The sequence below is a fragment of the Taudactylus pleione genome, unplaced genomic scaffold (genome assembly GCF_031769625.1).
Source record: "Taudactylus pleione unplaced genomic scaffold, aTauple2 ptg000885l, whole genome shotgun sequence".
NCBI lineage: Eukaryota > Metazoa > Chordata > Amphibia > Anura > Myobatrachidae > Taudactylus > Taudactylus pleione.
This window is the reverse complement of record NW_028285286.1, coordinates 1,204,018-1,227,698: the sequence shown is the minus strand read 5'-3', so window position 1 is coordinate 1,227,698 and position 23,681 is coordinate 1,204,018. Positions and strand designations below refer to the sequence as shown.

The following is a 23,681-nucleotide window of genomic DNA, read 5'->3' as shown; positions in this document are numbered from 1 at the left end:
AAATGTTGGGGGACAAAATTAAAAACTAGCGAACTTGACTCTGGGGGGGGTCCCCAAGTATGCCCCAGGTGTTTTTTTTCATTGCAGGTGCTTGCGGCAGGTGAATTTTTCACAATTTTTTCAACTGAACTTCAGCAACTTTTAAATATGCCCCCCCCCATTTTCAAGTACCCCAAATTTGCTGGGATAAGTTATTTTCTGCAAAAAAACCTCCTGAATACTATTCTGCATCACGTATAGAAAAACGCTATTTAGCAGCTATTGAGCCCGTTTAAAAACACCAAATACCTTCAGCAAGCCAAATCGGGGGGTACCATAGGGAACCCCCATGTCAGAGCATCTTTTGGGGGGTGTCAGGCTGATTTCCCCAAATCTGACATTACTTTCTGCCTGTTCAAGTTTCGCCTGGCCCCGTTTTCGCCTACTTCCTTATTGAATACGGGGTAAAACCGGCACGGCCGCGATACTTTTCCGTCTACAAAAAGACGCGATGTAGGCGAAAAGTCTGGGAGGCGGAAAAGTATCGCGGATCCGCTCTAATTGAATATGGCTCAATGTAGCAGCCACAGCTGTTTTCATTCCAAGTTCCGTTGTGCTTCATATACTAGTGTTCACTCTAGGTGCGGCGGCAGGGAGGGTGCCGGACCTAGAGCGCGCCAAAGGCGCGGGCGCGTCCGAAATAGGCACGAGGCCAATGAAAAGGGGGCGTGTCTTTCTCGTCACTTTTGGGGGTGTGCCTGGCACTTACGGACATGCCGGGCAGCCCAAGTGTTGCAGTCACTGTGAATGGATGCCGGGTGCTGACTGCAACACTTGACACTTGACTGCTGGTCTGCCGTTTGGACACAGCGGCCCGCGGATGGAGGACAGAACCCGCCGGCTGTGTCAGGGCTGGGTGCTTTATGCCCTTCAGGGAATGGCGTCCCGCTGACACAGCCGACGGGAACGTTATATACAGACTTAGTATGCAACAAGTGTTGCATATCAAATTAATCAGCACAGTCTGCTGGTGCGTCCTAGACGCATCGCATTTTCGACGAAAAAAGACGCAAGAATCGTAAAAACAAATTTCACCACTGGCTTCCGGAAGTGCCCTCCAGGCTCTCACAATTATTAATAGCATCCACCAGTTATATATTACCCGTTTTATTGCTATGTAGTGTTAGTATCTTGTCTATAGAGATGCTTGTATAGATCTGTGAATACAAAAAGAAATTGCTGTGGGTTTTTACTTCATTTTGACAAGAAATATTAGGTTTCCCTATAGGAGAACTGAAATATTAGTAAATAAAGTGGCAGGAATTATAGGAAAACCTAGATGGATCACTATAAATAAGGGTTCGCGTGAACATGACACTACTGCAAGACTGGACAGAATGACGAGACTCTATAATTGTGGTACTAGACCTTAGCTCAGAGGTGGGGAACTTTATTTCTGCCGAGGGCCATTTTGATATATAGAAGATTATTTGCAGGCCCGGAGCAGGCCACGCCCCCTCGGTGTGATGTCACACAGGGCAGGGCCACAATTGCCAGTGATTACAGAAAAGCCTGGAGCATCCTGAGGATGCTTCGGGGAGCTGTAAGGGCAGCAGTGTGACCATCTGAAGCATCTTCAGGTGGCACTGCTGCATAGATTCTGGTTGCAGGGTGCCAATCTAGGCACTGTGCTAGCCAGATACAGCTAGCAAAAAAAAAAATCTCAGAGGGCCAGACCAAATGATTCCGGGGGCCTTATATGGCCCCCGGGCCTGAGGTTCTCCATCCCTGCCTTAACTACTGTTCATTCTAGCACCCTGCACCTGTCGCAACTTGTGCAGTTAATCTTTCCTGCCTGGGATGTCGCTCTCTGCTCTGGTGCTTCTAGCACACTCTGGTCTGTATCTCAGCAGTCTGTTGCATCAGCGGAGTGGGCTAGAAGCACCAGAGCGGAGAGTGACACCTCAGGCAGGAAAGATGAACTGCACGGGTTGGGCTAGAATGAACACTACTTAATCCTGGAACAGAATGTATTGTGTGCCACCCTGTGCTGGGCTAGAGGGGCCATGTGCTAGCTAACGCGGGCACAGATCTAGAACTAGGCTGGCACAGAAAAACCTTTAAATTCAGGTAGATGGCCAGGAAGCGACGGTCACAGGTTCCGTTACACAATACTCAATACAGAGCTCAAAAATAAATCAGGTCCACTTCACATAACTAATGAAAATGTAGTAACAGATGCATTGACATTTCAAGGGATAATCTGTCCCATTGTGGGGGTGCACTAATTAAATAAAACATAAATGTAACAATACAGGAAATAAATATGCCCACGTTTGGTTTTACCTATATAGTATATGGTACCAGCTGCGTGGCAATATTAATGCCATATACGTACAGTATACAACACAAAGACTTTTATTAATGGCACTAACAATAAAATACTGCAAATCTGTGTGTAGCAAATAAAAACATGGAGATTTTGTTCATATCGTGATCAAAACATTTAAGTTTTGAAGCCAGTCCTCATGGGACCCCAACATCCCTGTGCTTTTATTTACTAGAAACACAGATTTGCAGTATATTATTGTTCCTGCCGATAACAAGTCTTACGGTTTTGTAAAAAAAATAAGAATTAAAATAAAATTACCAAAAAGTGAAAAAAAAAAAAAGTATCCAAACTTTATCAATCGGCCCAGGGCACGTGCGGCCCGCGGCACTACACACACTACACATTAAAATAAACACGCCAGCGGGAGCAGCGGACAGTGGCGGCGGGCGCAGGAGCGGGGATTCCGGCAAGTAAATATGTTGTGTGTCTGTCTTATTTGTAAAAGGCACTCCTGCTGGGGGCACTGTATATTGGGCACAGCATAGGAGGCACTAGATATTGGGCACAGCTTAAGGGGTTTTAACAGGGGCACTACTACTTGGGGCACTAATGGAGGCACTGAATAATGTGCACTACAACAGGGGGCATTGCATAAGGGCACTACTAGTTGGGGCACTAATGAAGGCACTGAAAAATGTGCACTACAACAGGGGGCACTGCATAAGGGGCACTACTACTTGGGGCACTAATGGAGGGACTGCAAAATGTGCACTACAACAGGGGGCATTGCATAAGGGGCACTACTACTTGGGGCACTAATGGAGGCACTGCATAATGTGCACTACAACAGGGGGCAATACTACAGGCACTGCATAAGGGGCACTACTACTGTAGACATTGCATAAGGGGCACTACTACTTGGGGCACTAACGGAGGCACTGCATAATGTGCACTACAACAGGGGGCATTGCATAATTGGCACTACTACTTGGGGCACTAATGGAGGCACTGCATACGGTGCACTACTACTGGGGACATTGCATAAGGGGCACTACTACTTGGGGCACTAACGGAGGCACTGCATACGGTGCACTACAACAGGGGGCATTGCATAATTGGCACTACTACTTGGGGCACTAATGGAGGCACTGCATACGGTGCACTACTACTGGGGACATTGCATAAGGGGCACTACTACTTGGGGCACTAACGGAGGCACTGCATACGGTGCACTACTACTGGGGAGATTGCATGAGGGGCACTACTACTGAGGAGATTGCATAAGGGGCACTACTACTGGGGAGATTGCATAATGTATACTACTACTGGGGAGATTGCATAAGGGGCACTACTACTGGGGACACTGCATAAGGGGCACTACTACTGGGGACACTGCATAAGGGGCACTACTACTGGGGACACTGCATAAGGGGCACGACTACTGGGGACATTGCATAAGGGGCACGACTACTGGGGACATTGCATAAGGGGCACGACTACTGGGGACATTGCATAAGGGGCACTACTACTGGGGACACTGCATAAGGGGCACTACTACTGGGGACACTGCATAAGGGGCACTACTACTGGGGACACTGCATAAGGGGCACTACTACTGGGGACACTGCATAAGGGGCACGACTACTGGGGACATTGCATAAGGGGCACGACTACTGGGGACACTGCATAAGGGGCACGACTACTGGGGACATTGCATAAGGGGCACTACTACTGGGGACATTGCATAAGGGGCACTACTACTGGGGACACTGCATAAGGGGCACGACTACTGGGGACATTGCATAAGGGGCACTACTACTGGGGACACTGCATAAGGGGCACTACTACTGGGGACATTGCATAAGGGGCACGACTACTGGGGACATTAAGGTGCATATGGAGTGGACAGGAATGTTCCCAGAGTGACAAGTGGTGTGTCATGTTGACACGCCCCCATTTTTCAGTGACCACGCCCCTTGTGGCACACATAGCTGGGGGGAGGGGCTCCATTTTTTAGCATAAAATAAAAAAAAAATCTAACAGTGCGTTAGGGCGACTGGCGGCGGCCTTTGTTGGCATCTAGCGGTGGGGTGTGTTAACCAGACAGTATCCTGGGACGTTGTTTGGAGATTGCATGCTGGAGTATTTTAAAAATTCCATGTGGTAACCAGCCCAACGCGTTTTTTGATAGGGACGAGCGGCGCTGTACTATTGTTCTTAAGTTATACGTATGTATGTATGTACACACACACATTATATATACACATACACACATTGTGGATAATAATATATATATATATATTATATATATATATATATATATACACACATATATACATACACACACACACACACACACAAATAAAAATAAATGGTACACAATAGAATCCCTGATGGATGAATGGATGAGGACAATGATTGCCCATCCATCCCAGAGAGCCCCTGCACATCACCCCACCATCACCTGAGAACACTCCCGCTTACCCCGACTTATGTGCTGCAGCCACCACTCATGGCCTTCTCCCCCGCGGCCTCGCCTGAATCCCTTACCGGGGTAAATAAAGAAATATGAAGCTATGTCGGCTGCGCCGTCTGGTTGTCCTGGCAACCGAGCTAGGCCCGGACCCTGTCAGACTGACTCCCCATTGGATCAGTCGCTGGACGCTGCCGGTCTATGAACGCCGAGAGATCTGGGAGCTGTAGTTCGTACTCTGCTAATGAACGGGCAGTGGTTAATGAACTCAGACTACAACTCCCAGAGTGCTCTGCGGTTACGGTGCAGAAGCTGCGCTCAACCAATCATAGCTCGAGTTTAGGCTAAGCTGCAGTGTAGTCTCTGTCCGTGTAGTTCCACTGCCAGTATTAGAGATGGCGCTGTAAGGGTATAAGGCCGGTCCCTTCAGCGATTTACATGATTAATCCTATGAAATTAAATGTGATTTTTGCTAGTAAAAACATGAATGTCCTAGTTATAGTGTGTGTGAGTATTTATTATATCCAAAACACACACACTTTATAATATATTATATACACACATATATTATATACATACATACATACATACACTTTCTCTGACAGACTCAATTACCCTATATGTATATAACCAACATTCCGCAGCTCTGCACCCTTCAGCTCTGGGGGCAATCAGTTGGTTTTTTTGGGGGGTAGAGATAATGGGCATCCGCCAGAGCTATTCAATTGTTTTGAGCGCCCATTAATTATCGCGCTCGTCGCAGCCAGAACCAGTCTTTAGCCGTGGAAAAAGTCTAAAAGTCCTGGTTTGGGTGCCAAAAACACGGACTTTTCGCACATTTCTGCTCGCCTCCTCGGGAGGCAATTGAATGGCTCTGTCGGGCGCCCCCATTACTGAGCGGTGCACTAAAAACAATTAAATTCCCCCCTCTGCGTCCTATTAGAAAACGTTGCCTGCGATGAGCGCAGTCTCTGCCAAGCACAGTGGTTTCCAAACTCTCTTGAATCAGGGCGCGCCTTAGAGTATCAATATTTTTTTCACAGCAGGCCGAAAGTTTCTTAATGAGAAATTCAAACAAAAATATACAGTCATGGGGGGAGATCTATCAAATGGTGGAGAGGGATAAAGTACCAACCAATCAGCTCCTAATTTCATTTTTCTAGCCCCGTCTGTAACATGGCAGTTAGATGGTGATTGGTTGGTACTGGCTCTCTTCACTCTCTCTCTCCAAGATTTGATAAATCTCCCCCTAAGTAAATGATGCTTCCTCATCACCCTTAGGGTCAGTTATGTGGTGGCGGACACGGTAACGCTTCTGTTTGTCCCCATATTTTATGGTTGGCAGCCGCAAGGACTGGTTTTGCCCATTACATTGACCATAACCATGGTATCCCTGCCCCACTGGCATAGCAGGATGTATTCTAGGTGGCTTCAAGCTAAGGTGGGAAGATGACTCCAGGCAGTATACGGAGGCCATCTAGCTACTTTATGGGGTAAATACAATTATCCATGAGCTCGGAGCCCTATGGGGCTGTGAGCACTTTTGTGCGAGATCGCGGCTGATTGGATTGAGACCTATATAGGAATTTACTATGTACAGAGGGACAAGTACCAACAATTGTACGCTAATCAACCCAAAAATATACTTCCTTAAATGCATCGCTGGGCTAATCAGCTGGTGACGGATTTCTGCATTTACTCATTTTAAAACTGTACTCAAGGCACAAAGCTTGGTTCCTAATGAGTTAACTGTACGTGCTTTCTGTGGGGGTGGTGGGATTCAAATACCAATGATGGCCGAGAGGTGTACCTTTGAAAGGGTACTGCACCATAACCACAGATATTGCCAATTTTTCCATTGAGAGAGACACACACACACACACACACACACACACACACACACACAGAATTGCATTTAAGGTCTAGGACCTAGAAAAAAAAAAAATATAGCTTCTCGTCTTTTCTGCAGTGACAGATAAGAGGAAGCTGCACTTTTGCCTTTTAAAACGTCTATTCCCACCAGGGTTACTTGTGAACGAAAAGGAAAAATTTTGCTATAAGAAAATACTCACACAGGATTAATTAAAATGTGTTTATTACCAAAAAATACAGTATGAAAGTCAATATTTCACAAACTTTTGTAAAGCAAAATAAATTATTCTAACATTTTACAGTATTCTTAAACGGTAGTTGAAATACTAAATATACGCAGCTTTGCCTCTCCCAGAATCTGTCCCCTGTAGAGACAATCCTACAGTTTAAGGCGTGCAGAGTCGTAAAGTTTCTGGATATAAGATACAATATCAAAACATGAGAAGAAGCGATTACACCCTCTGTAAATGTCAGTTTTTGAAAGCAGAGAACTTTGGCTTAAAGAAAGAAAAAGGAAAAAAAATAAAAAATAAAATCTATATTTCGTTAGTGTTATATAATTCCACTAGAAATGTCAGTGAACGCTAAAAAAACCTCCCCAAAATACTGAAATTAGGTGGCGCAACATATTTCGTCAACTTGATGCTGCACAGAATGAAGAAAAAAATAAAAAGGACATTTCTAAAGAAACGAAACAGGACTCTAATGCGTCGTACAACCATCAACAGTGATTCATTAAATCGGTTTTAAAGTTACGCATATTCCATTCAGTATGTTGGCTACAGAGTTTTAGTGCGGTACTGCTCGATGGTTCCCACTAAAAATGACATGTTACGTTTTAGTAACCTTATGGCGTCACCCGGTCAGCAGCTTGGCTCCTAATAAACATCAGCAAATAGCAGTCCCCCCTCCCTCCAAAAAAAAAAAAAAAAAAAAAAAGTTCTCGATGTTTAAAGAGTCCGTCCGTGGGGCAGAATAGCCCTTCTGCTCCACAGGAGGTTTCTGTCCTCCCTGAGCTCGCCAGGGAGGCAGAGTTCCCCCATTTCTTCCTGGCACAAACCAATAAAATATATAGATTATATATATTTTATTCTCAGTCTTTGCCAATTCAATCATTAAATATACAATAAAAAAAACCCACACACATTGATCATTTATAGCTCAGGGATTGGGTATCAGAGGTCGACACTTGCGGTAGGTGGTGGCATGTCTAAAGTTATAACACCCATACGGGTCAAATGCTGTAAAGAGCATTTAACCCGTGTCCACATCCCCACGTCGGCATTGTGACCGTATTCCTAGCTTGGAACTAGTACAATCAGAGAGTCACGAGTAATCGTCTTTTTACCTATTGGTCACAAAATTATCAATTTGCTAAGATACAATGGCACCACCAGTTCCTTTCAGATATAAGTGAAGTCACTGCTTTGAGGCCTCACTTAAGTCACATAAGCCAACTACTGTATCAGACCGGGCCCATAGTGCACGCGCTCACATGGACAGGAATTGTTGGACGTTACATAAGTTATTATCCTGAATTTTTTTTTTTATACTAACTTCATAGAAAATGTGCCAGGGAGGGTTCACAATTCTGGGTATTATGAACTAGTATCCTGCCTGATCTTTAGAAAATCCTGATCACCGTAACATTCAAAAACCTACATCAGCCACCAGTGTCCTATATTCGTATCCATGATCCGCTGCGGGCCTGACATTACCAACCAAAGATCAAGTCCGTGACACAGTGTGTGAGAGATTGGCAGAGTACGCTTATGGTACTGCCCATTGATGTTAGAGCCAGCCTCTTACCTTTCAGGAATGTGAGGCTAAATCCTTCCCAACCATGGCTAGATTACAAATACCAAACAATGATTTTGGTTCCAGTGGGCGATAGGAGATCCCAACACATCCAGTGAGGGCATCTTGACCAACAGTGGCAAAGCTTTATCATGAAGATACCCAACATTCTGGCCACCATGACATCAGTAGGTGTCAAGTGACATTTCAGATTTGTTTTTCCTCATAAAAACATGATTTGGGACTAGAATGAGTGTACACAATACTCCTTATTTCAGCGATACCGAATGACATTCGCAAATTACTTCCACTGATCAAAATTACCAGGAATAGAGAAAAAAAAAATCATAATTTTTGCGGCATTAAAATAAACCCAAAAAAACAAAAAAAGACAGACAAGTAATACAAAAGGATGCGATTGAATGAACTCATTTGCACTCTTTTGGAGGACAGGAGAATTGTGGGTTCCCATAGAGTCACTTCTAAATAGAACATGAAAAGGAAATAATAGAAGCTGTAACTTACATCTGCATTTCTAAAAGTATATAACTTAAACTTACACGAAGTGCGTCGTGTTGCGTGGAAGCACAGAAAATGCTATAAGCACCAATCATCATATATGAATATAAAAACTGCAACGTCTTACTGATCAATTGTGAGCCATAATGACAATAGTACATGAATACTATGAAGGGCATACACGTTTGGAAACCTCTGTGACATTGTTTAAAGTGTACATTTCATACCCAAAGTGGAATGGCCTTTGATTAAAACCAATAGGGTTGAATGCAGCTGATCAACCCGCCAGGACCCCTTCACCTCAATGTGTTTCAAAAGGGCCTCAGAGTTGAGAAAGGCTCCTTGAGAAATGATCGGTTGCATCTCAGTTGCAAACAATGGCTGCCTCTGTGCGGCTCGAAGTGCCTCAGTGAGGTCATGGGTTCCCAGGAGCCGGATACGGTCACCGTGCCCACATACTGAAAATATCTAGGCTGAAGATCTCTGCTCATTTTACAGTGAACATCACTATGACATACACTGAAATGGGAGGAACAGTGGCCTCAATGAGGAACAAGGCACTTTTTTTCAGTTGTATAGGCTACGTAATATTCTTATTTCTACTGGTTTAGACAACAAAGGGGCCGCATCCACCCTGAGTAGGTAATGGGTACACTTTAAATTGAACCTTAAGATATTGCACATCTGAGCCAACAACCTACAACTCTACCACAGCTGCAATTGCCAATGGACTACAGCAGTGGTGTCAAACTCGGGCCCTCCAGCTGTAGTGGAACTACATATCCCAGCATGCAGTGCAAACGTTTTGCTATTAGGTTATGCCAAAACTGTGGCAGGGCATGCTGGGCTAAGTAGTCCCACAAAAGTTGAATGGCCAGAGTTTGACACCACTGGACTACAGACACTCTCTCTCACACTTGGTTATGCATTTACATGGCACAGTCTAAAAAATGCCAAGAGCCACAGAAATGGGAATACCGGGCAATATTACCATGTGGCATATTGAAATGTTACTTGCTTCCACCGCCCATGGATCGTTTCCTTTACACTGAGATAAAGTCAAGATTTACTGACATGGAAATAGCACCACTGAGAAAATACATCAAGTTTCTCTGCTGACTACATTGTGAAAATTCATATAAATACTTAATAAATACGTAGAAAAAAAAAAAAAAATGGCACACCTTGCATAACGCTACAAAAATAGATATCTTAAAATAATGAAAAATAAAAACATGCTATAAATTGTGAATGACAAACTGTCAGTTTCTACGAATATGAATATTCAAACTTCAAAGTATTTAAAACTATTGAAATACAATGTATCAAATATATTTTATCTGTTGCACAAAATGTGTTACAGCGGAACGCTGCCATAGCTTGCATTAGGAAAAACCACAATTTTAGTGATATTTCTTGCCTTGCTGTGTCGCCTGTCCCTTGAATTATGTTGCTTTTTAAGGGCTATTAGTCAGTGACTACCCTGCGCTTCAGGACATAACATGTGGCAAAGTAAAAGAGGGGCGTTAAAAAATATTAAATAAGACCAAATGCATTAATTCGCCTATGTGTTTTTGGTGAGACACTCTAGCACATCATTAAAGCACTTCCGTATATTAAAAAAGTTGCTATAAACAAAATGTTATCTTCCTGATAGGCAGTTTAAGAAGCCTATGGCTGCAACAACTTTTCTATCTAGTTTTATTAAAGGAGCAATCCAATGATTTTTTTTTCCCCTTATATAAATCACTGCAGAAGTAGCCTTGCAAGTATCATTTTCCTTGGTATGTTTCTTCAAACTGTAATTTAAGACTTGCACAGTGTCATGTGACTACCATGACAACCACAGTCACATAATATGGTGAGCAGAGAGGCATGGGAACACACCTCTGAGCTCCGTCTACAGCAAAATCAACCTTCACATGACATGCTGAGAGCGGTGACCCTGAGGCAGCCATATATTTATTTTAACCTTCAGAGAGTTTCAAAAGGGAGATGATGATGATTTGTAGAAGTACAGCTAAGAAAAATGGACTATCAGATGCACGCTCAAAGACAGGTACTTAACTTGTCATTTCGAGAAAAACGTGGGAATGCCGATTTAATATGAGGATATTTCAAAACAGGTACCTGGTGCAAAAGTAGACTGTGCACGTGTGCCTGCAAAATTCACATAAAACGGTGTGAAAATATTAGGGATGTGCAGGCTCGGTTCTACTCGGTTCCGTTCGGTTCTTTTTACCGGATCTTATTGGGTTTCAGCTGTCACGAGTTTTGGATAGCCAATAAGATTCGGTAAAAAGAACCGAACGGAACCGAGTAGAACCGAGCCTGCACATCCCTAGAAAATATACAAAGTAGCAGTGAATTAGCACATGACACTAAGCGTCATCCTACAATGTAAGCTAAATAAACTAAGTCAATATTGCAGCTCTATGTTCTAAACTTAAAAAATAAATAAAAAAATCTATTCATTTTCATTACAACGCTACAAAAGGCATCTTTTATACCCCACTACTGTCTGGAAGAAACCCAAATAACAGTGCTCAGATAGTTTAGGAGAATAAATATAGCACGTACGCTCCCAGCCAACCTGATATAGCTCTCATCAGAATAGCACTCATCTCCCAACCCGTCTCTATCCACAGTTACACGTGCAAGCTGAAACGATATTTATGTAATATAACAGGAGACTCTCAACCAACGGACACCTGTTCAGCCACCAAAGGTTTAAGAACGTAGCAACAGTATACTATCATCTGTACGATGTCATTCAGATTCCTGAATTAACTATCCGATCACCACTGGTGACACAGGGCGGAGACGGCCATTTTGTGGGATGAACCAAAACTAAAAAAAACGCAGTCAATTTACTCACTCGGGATTAGAGACAATACAGTGCTCCCAGCGGACTAAAACGGTCTCTCCAGTCATAACATCGGCCACTGCGTACCGCACGCTGCGTCTGTCAGGTCACTGGCTCTTAATGAATTGAAATGCTGGGCACTCCAGTATATTGGTTCGGACCACAAAATGGCTGCCCTGCTGTGAGTAAAATGAAAAGTACAATTAATAATACCCTCGTCATGAGTTCGCTGGAAGACACACTGCATAATGACTGGCTTGTGTCACAATTAAGAAATCTTTGGTTGTAATAGTTGAGTAACCTGTTGCCTGTATAGGTCTTACACTAATTAAATGCCTTATCTAGGCCGATTCCAGTTGGCAAGAGCTGAGAGAGACCAAGGAAATCTTTAAGTGCTTGGATATAGGACCATTCCTTACAGAACTGCACCATATACCATCCTAAACTTTGTTTTCGCCTAAGACATCAAATTTCCTCCTAAAAAATGTTATGTTGGGGTACTGACATTTTTACTCAATAATAGAGAATATAAAAATGATGAATAGAATATATCCAAAACTGGACAAAATAAAAAAAATAAAACAAAAATCAGTGCCATTCATAAGTGAAAATGTTGTCTGTCTCTAAATATGCTCCCAGAACATTACAATTTAAAATATCATAACTGGGGTAAAAAAAAAAAAAAAACACCACACAAAAGTTAAATATAAGCTACTACACAAAATAAAATAAAAATTATATATATATATTTTTTTTTTTACTGTCAAAAAAACCCCAAACTTGTATTTCCCTCTAAACAGCTTGGCCTGGCATAACTACGACCTAAAGAATGAGGTCGTCTCATAACTTCTACAACTTTATGAAAAGAGCAACCCCTACAAGGGAACGCAGAGCCAAACGTATCCGGCTTGTGAAATGAGAAAAGGACGTGCTTAGACCCATCACTCCAATGTGAGTGTTGGTGCCTTTTTATTGAAAAAAAAATAAAATAAATGTATAGACTCCACAAGACGACCTGTCTCCAATCTCGCGGGAGCAGCGCCCCTTGTTCAGGACGTGGATTCAGACTTGTTCAGGATGATGTTAATAATCTCCCCCTCGTGTGCTTTCATGTGTTCCATAAGTAGTTCTTTGCTTGTAGACTCAAACCCACAAATGCAACAGCAGAAGAGCAGGACGCACAGTTCCGTGCCGGGCCGGATCTGGCTTTGCAGCTTCTCTGTGTTGCACGCGGTACTTGGCGCTGGATTGACCTTGTGGGTTTCTATGCAATTTGTAACCTCTGGTGCTGGCTGGCCTGCTGAGCTAACCCCATCACAGTCCAGTTTCGTGTCAGAATCTTCTAGTGAACTCTTCGGGGGCTCTTGTTGAACACTAAAATTAATAAAAGAAAAAAAAATTAAAAATTACAAAAAATTTGGCAAAACACTGACATGGATGTTCAGGTCATCCTAATACTGTGCAAAGATTTTCCTGGACGGGAACATACCGACTGCTCTGCGACATTGCCTCGTTTATTGCCTTATTCACTTGCTCGTAATTGTAGTTCTGGTCGCTGGCGTGCTTCCACATGTGGGATTTTAAAGAGGGAGGGTGACTGCAAACATAGCCACAAAGCGAGCACCTGCCAAAGCACGGAAGAGGAGAACGCTAATTACACACAGATTTATTGTAAGCGGGAGAAATCATTTATAGACCAGGGACAGAGGGCCACGTTCTAGTCACAGTGACCCGGTCCCTGTGGAACGTCTAGGCTTCTTCACCACTTCCTCCTCCAGCTTCCTTGTTACTACGGAAACCTGGCTCTCCGAATTCAATGCCTCTCAAATCTGGTTTTAGAGAGATCCATGGTTGAGCACAGGTAACTTAGGGCCTGAGAACGCGCGGATGCAGATGCACGCACCCAGCCGCTGCGAATACGCGGGGCAATCGCAGCAGAATAAGCAGACGCCCAGCACTACATAATACCACCCACTTCCCTTTACTTACGTCCTCTATACCTGAACCACAGAAAAAAAAGGAATATTCCCTCCAGCACACTGCAGCAATATTAGCAAAAAATACTTGAATCCTACATGAAAATAGAAATTCAGAGGTATTGGTTGCATACATTTGCAAATATATGATTAAGCGCCGGGCCAGCGTCAAGGTTCCTCTATAACGGCGTCCCTAACATTCAGGGCTTCACGTCCGAGACACAGGGCAGCCCAAAAGAATCCAGCCAAGGACCATTCCCAGGGCATCACACGAAAAAGGGAAGAAAGGTGATAGTGAAGTGTAAAGTATAGATGTGTAAGGATAATCAATAAATGTTAATATAATAAGAAAATTAAAATGACATAAATAAACAAATAGAAAGGTGATGAAAAAAATATCTAAGTGAATTAAGTGGTGATGCCCTGAAAAAGGCCCAGCCAGAGCCACTCCGGGGGCCCCAAGCCCAAACGCTCACCCCAAAATAATTATTGCTACCAAATAGTAGCACCCACTCAGGGTCATATAATTACAATTAATGTACTGCATGATAACAGCACAAATATAAACCGAGAGCTGACTCACCTAGGGGGTACCCCAGAAACCTCCAAATGGCACTATACGGACCAGCACATCCTCCCAATACTGGCTCCCTTCATGCCTCTCAGAACTGCAAATAGAAAGTATGTTGGTCGCTCAGATCAGCTTAATAATATTGCCCAGGTGCTCTGGCAGGACCTTTTTCAGGGCATCACCACTTAATTCACTTAGATATTTTTTCATCACCTTTCTATTTGTTTATTATTTATGTAATTTTAATTCTCTCTTATTATTTTAACACATTCATTATCTTGACACATCTATACTTTACACTTCACTATCACCTTTCTTCCATTTTTCGTGTGATACCCTGGGGATGGTCATTGGCTGGATTCTTTTGGGCTGCCCTGCGCCTTGGACATGGAGCCCTTAATGTTAGGGATGCCGGTATAGAGGAGCCTTGACGTTGGCCCGGTGCTTAATCATATATTTGCAAATGTATGCAACCAATACCTCTGAATTTCTATTATGTAGGATTCAAGTATTTTTGCTAATATTGCTGGAGGGACTATCCCTTTTTTTCTGTGGTTCAGTGTAAACCCTGCCCTTTACAAGCACCTGGGCAATATTATTAAGCTGATGTGAGCGACCACCGTACTTTCTATTTGCAGTCCTCTATACCTGGTAAGACAGCAGAATCATCGGTTACATCGAGAACCATCGGAATTATACGCACAATAGTGGTTGACCTGACCCTCCCGCAGACATAACGAGACTTCCTGTGTGCAACTAGACCTCAAGCTGCGTCCAATGCTGCAAGTGCTTAATTATGCACGCCCCTGAAACGCCGTCCAAACGCTCAGACACGCCTGCGTTTGCCCGACCACTCCCCCATCACCACCGACAAATGGCACTTCATGTCAATCACTTGTCCCTGGGGCTGCAGACTCCCTGCTCACACAGAGTCCAACGCACTGGCCGGTTCGCGCACGTGTACTGTGATGCATGCGCAGAGCAAAAATATTGACCGTTTGCGTGCGTCTGCATCCATGCGTTCCTTGCTGAATCAGGCCCTTAATTAGTACCGCAGTCAATTTGATTTAACCATTTGTGCTCAACCATGAATATCTCCAAAAACGAACTGTGGGGGAGCCTTGAGGACCGCGTTTGGGAACCTCTGGCTTAATGTGATCAGAGGACACTGTAATGTAGCATAATGTGAATTGGGGGTACTGAGTGGCATAATGTGTACTGGCAGCCCTACAATGTGACACAATGTAAACTAGGACATTACTATGGGGCATAACATTAACTAGTGTACTACTATGGTTCAGAAAATGAACTAGGCGCTCTATTATGGGGTTAAAATGAACAACTGCAGAGAGGTGACTCTAGAAGAGCTTGGATGGGTACATTCAAAATGTTGCTAGAGGGCCGATAAATGGATGGGTAGACAGATAGCAATGGTGAAATGCAGGTAGGATGTGACGTATAACCTTAATAAGCTGATCATGTGACTTGCTATAGAACGGTCAGTTATCAACTGTATCTCTTAAAATGCTAATGACCTTATAATGTACGCTTATTTTAACCTAAATATAGATCGATTATAAACACAAATAATACAGATGTGTCCACATACATCTAGACTTCTGGCGCGTTAAACAGCCCTTCTAGTCGCGCCATGGTGTGACGTGACTCGGTAGCGCTCAGCGTCTTTTCGTGCGTCTTTTTACCTTCAAATGCGTCTTGCTCGCACAGTGATGTGAATATATAGCACAAGCAGCTTCTGCTGATTAAATTGATATGCAGCATGCCTATGTTGTGTGCGCGTCTGCCGGTGTATCTGCATGCTAAACGCTAGGTTACAGTGTCAGCGGCTGTAACACTGTAACGTAGTGTTTAGCATGCAGATACACCCGCACTCACTCAGAGAACATAGGCATGCTGCATATTTTAATCAGCAGAAGCTTGTGCTATCTATTCGCATCGCTGTGCGAATAAGACGCATTTGAAGGTAAAAAGTCGCACGAAAAGACCCTTGGCGCTACAGAGTCACACTGAGCTCCTGCGTGATGTGGCGCGACTTGTAGCTTGTGGATGATAGATGCATGTGGGCATATCTGTAGCAATGGCAAAATACATGCAGGAGGTGATTATTGTGACTTGTTGCATCATAAACAGCCTTTGTGATGTCACTTAGCTTTGGTAGAAAGGTCACCATTTTGTAGAGGACTGTCAGATATCTGCTGATATGACATGTCACAATGTAAGGTATGCTTACTTTAACCTAAAATGTTATATATGAAAATGATTGATTGATAACTAACAATTTATCTGACGTATTTCTCTCTCTATTATATGCTAGCTGATGAACCGGTTTCACCCGGGTAGACCTTAGATATTGAAGAGGTGAGATGGAAATGGAAACGGTAAATAACACATTAATCCTTCACCTCTATAGTAATACATTAACCCCCCTCACCTGTGTAGTAACACATTCCCCTCCCTCACCACTGTAGTAACACATTTCCCTCCCTAGCCTATGTTGTAACACATTTTGACATTCCCCTCCCCCACTTGTGTAGAAATACAACTCACCCCTGTAGTAACATATCCCCCCCCTCACCTCTGTAGTAACACATTGTTCCCACTCACCCTTGTAGTAAAACATTCCCCTTCCATGCCAGTGTTGTAACACATTCCCTTCCTTCACCCTTTAGTAACTCATTTGACATTCCCTTCCCATACCTGTGTAGTAACACATTCCCTTCCTGTACCTCTGAAGTAACACATACCCTTCCCTCCCTACGCAAATAGAGGAGCCACACCAACTGCCAGTGATATTTGGCAGCACTTGGGGTGACAGCTGGTGATTGAATATGATCTGTGCTACAGCCACGATGAGACAGTCAGTCAGGACATTGCATAGGGGGAGGAAACATTTTAGGCCTATTCACCCCCTTAGAAGGGATTTTTTGAAATTCGACTCCTAAGTGGGCAGATATGTCATGGAAGGAATATTCTCCCCGATTTTCAGGTCTCTAGGTGCAGGGGTCTGGGCGTTGACGAGTCAGTTAAGTCAGGCAGGACAATTGAGAATATATTGAATATTTTTTATTTATTTACCAGTTATTTATATAGTGCACACATACTCCGCAGCGCCTAACAGAGAATATTTGGCCATTCACATCAGTGTGTGTATATATATGTGTATGTATATATATATATATATATATATATATATATATATATATATATATATATATATATATAATCGTTCATTTGTATGTATGTTTGTGATAAACTCGAGAACTACTGAGCGGATTTTGATTGGATTTTCACTGAAATGATCCTCCAGGCAACATAGGCTATACAAACGCATGTGCCCGGGTCCATTTACCAGTGGTGACTGCTGCACTGCAATTTTTCCCCCCCGCGAGAAAATGCAGCCCGTAGGTGGGTACAGCACCCGGCAGGCTGTTTCAGAAAAGCGCCATGATTAGGGCAGGGCACGTTTTGCTGTTTTGAAATCAGGCGGTGCGCGGTGTTCTATATTCACGTCACACAGAGGCCTTGATTCAGAGCCGGACGCTCTGACAGAGCGCTCGCTCTGAATCAGGGCCGTCATTGATTTTTAGAGCGGCCTCCTGGCCGCTCGTATAGCTGTGGGTGACCACCCACAGCTATAGCAAGCGGCCAGGAAGATGGTTAAGACCATCGCGACCATCGGCTTGCGAATAAGACCGTTGTGGTAGGGTCTCGTTGCCGCAAGCCCTGTAGTGCTTTCGGCTCAAACAGAGCCGAAAGCTCTCCCACTGACATCACTTGTGATGTCAGTGGGGCCGGCCCCAGACGGTAGGTTTTTCCATGGCAACGTCTCCGTCGGGGCAACCACGCCCCCGGCACGCCCACTAAAGGGGGCGTGCTGTCACTCAACATCGACAGCATGCCTCTGGTATGAGACCTGGAGCGACGGTTTGCCCGTCGCTATCCGGGTCTCGCGCATGCTTGCGAGCGGGTCAGAATCAGGCCCAGAGTATGCACATGTCTCAACTCTGCCCGGATGCCGCTGTCGGGATTTGAACCGCCGGCAAATCATACCGATCCCGTCTCACTTTACCAGACTGCTGTCGCATGTCATAAAAAAAAAAAAAAATCGCAGTATTCTAACACACTTTTCCTATGTATAGTTCTCATAAATCACAATCCGGCTCGGACTACACTGGCTTCAAATTTCACATGGTGTAGACAGACACATCTGTAATGTGGAAACGGAAAGTGTTCAGGGTCTCAGGTTACCAGCAGAATACACAAACACACAGACATAATCGTGTGCCAGGCAAAGGAACACTAATCCTTACACACAGGCTATGTTTCTGTACAAAAGGGATCTACTAACATCTGCTGCAGAGCAGCAATGTCCCCAATCTCTGTCCATTTTACATATTACTCTTTACCTGTAACATACTCTGCAGCATTGTCCAAATGTAGACATGCATTTATACACACCACTTGCTGCCTAGTTGGAGCTTGCAGCTTCCCTGCCAAAGGTGCACAAACACAACCAGAAGACCATTAACCCATGAATATGTTGTTTAGAGAGTGCAAGGAAACTGGAGCGCTTGGGAGGAAAATCACACAAACACAGGGCGATAAGACGAGCTCGCTCTGCACATTTATCTGAATCAGCTCGCACCTCCATAGGCCGCCAGAGGAATCTGCCTTCAGAAGTTACTGTCCAGAAACCACCGTAACGGGTCAAACTTGGTCCTCAAGGTTTTAACGATATCCATGCTTGACCACCTGTACTGGATCATGGATATCTCTGAAACCTGAACTGAACTGTTGGGGTGCAGCGCTTACTTAAAATTTGCCCCTTAGGGCCATATTCAATTAGGAGCGATAAGTCCGTTACCGGTGATAATTTATCGCCATATTCAATTTTAAAGACTTTTCGCAGGTGCGAAGTGTCTTTGTAGAAAAAACGGGGATGTTTTCACCACTGCTTAGGTGGCGAAAAAAAGTTCAGAATTGGGGTGCAGAATTAAAATAAAATAGCCTGCAGTCTTAGGAATGGCCCCTTAAAGTAATCTGTGTCAAAAATTAAAAAAAAAAAAAAATGAGCACACCCCAAAAAAGTGGTTTCATTTTGGGGGCGGAAAAAATAAATTGGGGGACAAACATAAAAACTAGCGAAATTGACTCAGGGGCAGGGTCCCCAAGTATGCGGCCGGTGTTTTCTAGAATGCGGGTGGTTGCAGCTCCGGAGGGAGCTCCGTCATGCGCATGCGCGAGACCTGACGAGCAAAGGACTTTCGTTCGCTCGGAGTGTCTCATCAAAGGGGGCGTGCTGTCGATGGTGACTGACAGCACGCCCCCGTTGGTGGGCGTGCCGGGGGCGTGCCTGCCAGACGGAGGCGTTCCCAAGGGAACGCCTACCGTCTGAAGCCGGCCCCACTGACATCACTAGTGATGTCAGTGGGAGTGATTTTGGCTCTGATTGAGCCAAAATCACTCCAGGCCTTGCGGTTGAGAAACCCAACCGCAGGCTTTCACTCGCAGTTCCGATGGTCACGATGGTCAAGACCATCGCGACCATCATTTTGCACGCTCGTATATGCTGTGGGTGGTGACCCACAGCTATACGAGCGTCCAGGAGGACGCTCCATTTTAATGGAGGTGGGCCCTGATTCAGAGCGAGCGCTCTGGTCAGAGCGTCCGGCTCTAAATCAGGGCCTCTGTCTCCAGGGCCACTCACATCTTATTTGCTGTCCAACAAGGGATAAAGTCACCCATCCTCCTACCTCACTGAACATTAATATACCCCTTACACTATTCTGCCTCACCCTACACATGGAATATCAATTCAACTGCAAAACACCCACTCCAGGCCTTTGTACTGCTCACATCGCTCGCCACCGCCTCCTCCCACCGCCGTGTTACATACCTATACGGTTTATCAGACGTGTGAATTCTTCTGTGATTTCGCACACCGACATAAGTGGAACTTGTGTAGCTGCAAACGTCACATCGATACAACTTTGAGATGCTCGATTTGCTACCTTGAACGAGAATAATGCTTTGATGTTATGCAACAACGTAGAAACAGAAACACTATCATCTAGAATTGTAGAGAAGTTACTCTCATGGTTTACACAGTTTAGATGAGAAACCACCACCCAGTAGGATTGCCTGAGAAATGGAAACAATGAAACAGTCCCCAGCGATACTAACGGCAAAGGTTTCACACGCTCTGATAGAGGAAAATAGTGAAACGTTACTACAAGATCACATCCATGGTAAGCTCGGGCGCATTCATTACTATGGTCTCGGAGCCCCTCTATATACACAGTAACAAATGTACAAGTCCGGCAGTACAGTAACTTCATGACGTACCTACAGCCCGTGTTTTATGGGAACAGTGCAGGCACCGTAGGAATAAATCTCTAGGTAAGCAGATTCAAAAACCGTGCGAGCAAGCTTTAAGTCAAATTATGGGGACATGTAACATAAAATTAGAAATATCTATTAGGTGGGGATAAAAGCAATTTATAACATAATATATTTTATCGGTTTTCATAACCTTGACTGAAAGAGATTGCAAATTGAAAGGGTCCTTTGATTATTCAATACTTTTTTTTTCTTCCGTTTTAAAATACGTCGAAGCAAGTATATAGGCCAAGGCTGGTTCTAATACAACCAATATACAGCAGCGTGAGTAGTGGGTGGTCCTCAAGAGGTCTATTGATCACTATTCAGAGAGCAGACCAGGCTACCATCACTAACTAAGCAACAACAAGCAGGATCCCATGGGAGCTGTACAATGACCCGCCAGTGCGCGCCCTACGTGAGAGAACTGCGCTGCAGGGGCATCTCCACCGGCTAATTTACTTTTGAAACTTTAAAATGAAAGCAGCGATCGACCTGGCTTAAACCTTTCATTGACCAAGGATTCCTTAATGTACTTCAGATGGTTGATTATTTAAAAAATGTAGGTCTCCCTCGTTATAGCCTGGGATCAATATGAAATCCAGAGTAAGTATCAGTAAGAGGTTTAGATCGCCCCGGTAACGGCCTCAGAACACCGCTCTCTTCTCCGTGTACCCTCAGCAAGGACCGGATGTAAACAGGGAAAGGCTCCATCAGGGTATAGTCCAGGGGTAGACAACATGTGGCATGCCAGCCGGCATGGAACTACACATCCCAGCATCCCCTGACAGTTTTGCTGTTGGGGCATGCTAATACTTTGGCAGGACATGATGGCATGTGTAGTTCCACAGTTGCCTATCCCCAGTATATTCTATAAGAAAAGTCTTATAGACCCAATTACTTGCCTGCAGTAAATCAGAAATCCAGGTTTTCTAGAAGTCTTTTACATCTATAAAATCCGTTAGCTTAGTAATTATACTGTACTTCGTATGGACAGTGTGAACGATACCTTCCGGGAAACACTTTTCTTCCACATCCTCTGTATAGACCTGCTCATCCTCATTCGTGGTAGACACAGTCTCTAGAAGGTTGCGATGTTCCCGCTCGTGACATCTTAACTGACTCTAAAGTATAAATAAATGGCATAGGCACAATCTTACATTTTTGCTTGCAAAGAGGAATCAAGCAGAGTTCTGTGTATTGCAGAAGGGAGCACACAGATATACAGGTGTCACATATCACATTACTCAGCGCAGTCTCCCATATACAGACTCAGGAGCACACAGATATACAGGTGTCACCTATCACATTACTCAGCGCAGTCTCCCATATACAGACTCAGGAGCACACAGATATACAGGTGTCACATATCACATTACTCAGCGCAGTCTCCCATATACAGACTCAGGAGCACACAGATATACAGGTGTCACCTATCACATTACTCAGCACAGTCTCCCATATACAGACTCAGGAGCACACAGATATACAGGTGTCACATATCACATTACTCAGCGCAGTCTCCCATATATAGACTCAGGAGCACACAGATATACAGGTGTCACATATCACATTACTCAGCACAGTCTCCCATATACAGACAGGAGCACACAGATATACAGGTGTCACCTATCACATTACTCAGCACAGTCTCCCATATACAGACTCAGTAGTACACAGATATACAGGTGTCACATATCACATTACTCAGCGCAGTCTGCTGGTGCGTCATAGTCGTACCACATTGCAACTTAGACACATTTCCGGCAAGAAAAGTTGCCCGATGCTAGCAGAGTAGCATGGGTCCTGGCGGCTCACTCACGCTAGGCAAAACACGCTGCGTGGCGTACGAGGACATCTCTGTATTTTTGGTAGGCAGGCGATTTGTGCAATTGGAATTACTACCTTTCTTTAAACATGAGACATGCTCAGTTTACTTAGAAAAACAAAATCAAGATGTTGCAGATTTTATTGAACCAAAAGCATTTCCATAGGGTCTCCTCGACCCTGCTCCCCTCCCACCCCACTCGCTCTCCCCTGGTGATTGCCCACCTTTACAACTAATCCCTCTCTACTGGCATCTTCCCTTATACCTGCAACCATGTGCTCAGTTTGTCGACCATCTCTTGACTCAACCACTCTATCCAGCTATCACAACATATTCCCATGTTCCCCTTCCAAACAGTCTACAGCTATCTATCAAACTTCTCACGCTCTCCTCAACTCTTTGCAGCCAATCAAAACACCAGTCATCTACTACTTTTCCCCACACACAGCCCCTTTGTGCCATCCTGCTTCCTCCACAAAGTTAGTACGGTTCACTCTCCCATCTGCCTGTATGTCACCAAGCCCCTCGTCTATGCCCTTATCTTTCCCACCTTGACTACTGCAATCCTCTCCGGCCTGCCTGTCACCCGCAAGGCCCCAGGTCTTAACGCAGTGTCACAACTAGTCTTCCTTTCCCTACCTTCAGCCACACTGCGGAACTACCTTACTCTGCTTTCCTTCAGCTCTCACAAGCACGGCCCTCCCTTCCACCCATCTCCTGCCCTCACTGCCTTGCACTCATGTAAAGGTCTCTGTACGCTGTGGTGTGGGTTTTCCGATGCAATTGCTATGGTTCTCGGGTCTCATCTTGCGATTTTCCTGCTTACACCTGTAACTGGCAACATCTCCAGTACAAGTTGTTCTGCTTTGTCTAATGATGGGTGTATGGTGCTGTGGATGAATTATACTTCTAGGAATCAGCTTCTTTCTGTTTGGGTGCTCTTTAAACTTGACATAACCTTTGAGAGACATTCCCTATGGAAGTTTCCAAATAGTAAACTAATCAGGGGACAAAATAAAAGAAAAATCGAGAGACCACCTAACCCTCCTACACATACATAGGACAGATA

The 23,681-nt window shown here is 44.3% G+C and overlaps 2 protein-coding genes across 7 annotated transcripts in view; both read right to left on the bottom strand.

Moving 5' to 3' along the window:
• The window catches only part of DPY19L3 (dpy-19 like C-mannosyltransferase 3), a 51,972-nt gene extending 47,034 nt beyond the window's left edge, over positions 1-4,938 (bottom strand). For both annotated transcript variants that reach the window (XM_088458972.1, XM_088458973.1), the window contains exon 1: positions 4,796-4,938. The gene's annotated coding sequence lies outside the window, so the exon portion shown is untranslated. The remainder of the gene's footprint in view (positions 1-4,795) is intronic.
• Positions 4,939-11,239: 6,301 nt separating this feature from the next.
• Positions 11,240-23,681, bottom strand: part of ZNF507 (zinc finger protein 507) — a 31,941-nt gene continuing 19,499 nt past the window's right edge. For 3 of the 5 annotated variants that reach the window (XM_088458975.1, XM_088458978.1, XM_088458979.1), the window contains exons 3-6: positions 21,794-21,908; positions 20,303-20,417; positions 13,328-13,462; positions 11,240-13,212 (exon numbers count right to left, since the gene is read on the bottom strand). In XM_088458975.1, the coding sequence (XP_088315101.1) occupies positions 12,888-13,212; positions 13,328-13,462; positions 20,303-20,417; positions 21,794-21,908 (690 nt within the window). In that variant the 3' untranslated portion in view covers positions 11,240-12,887. The remainder of the gene's footprint in view (positions 13,213-13,327; positions 13,463-20,302; positions 20,418-21,793; positions 21,909-23,681) is intronic. The other 2 variants (XM_088458976.1, XM_088458977.1) reach the window with 2 other exon arrangements.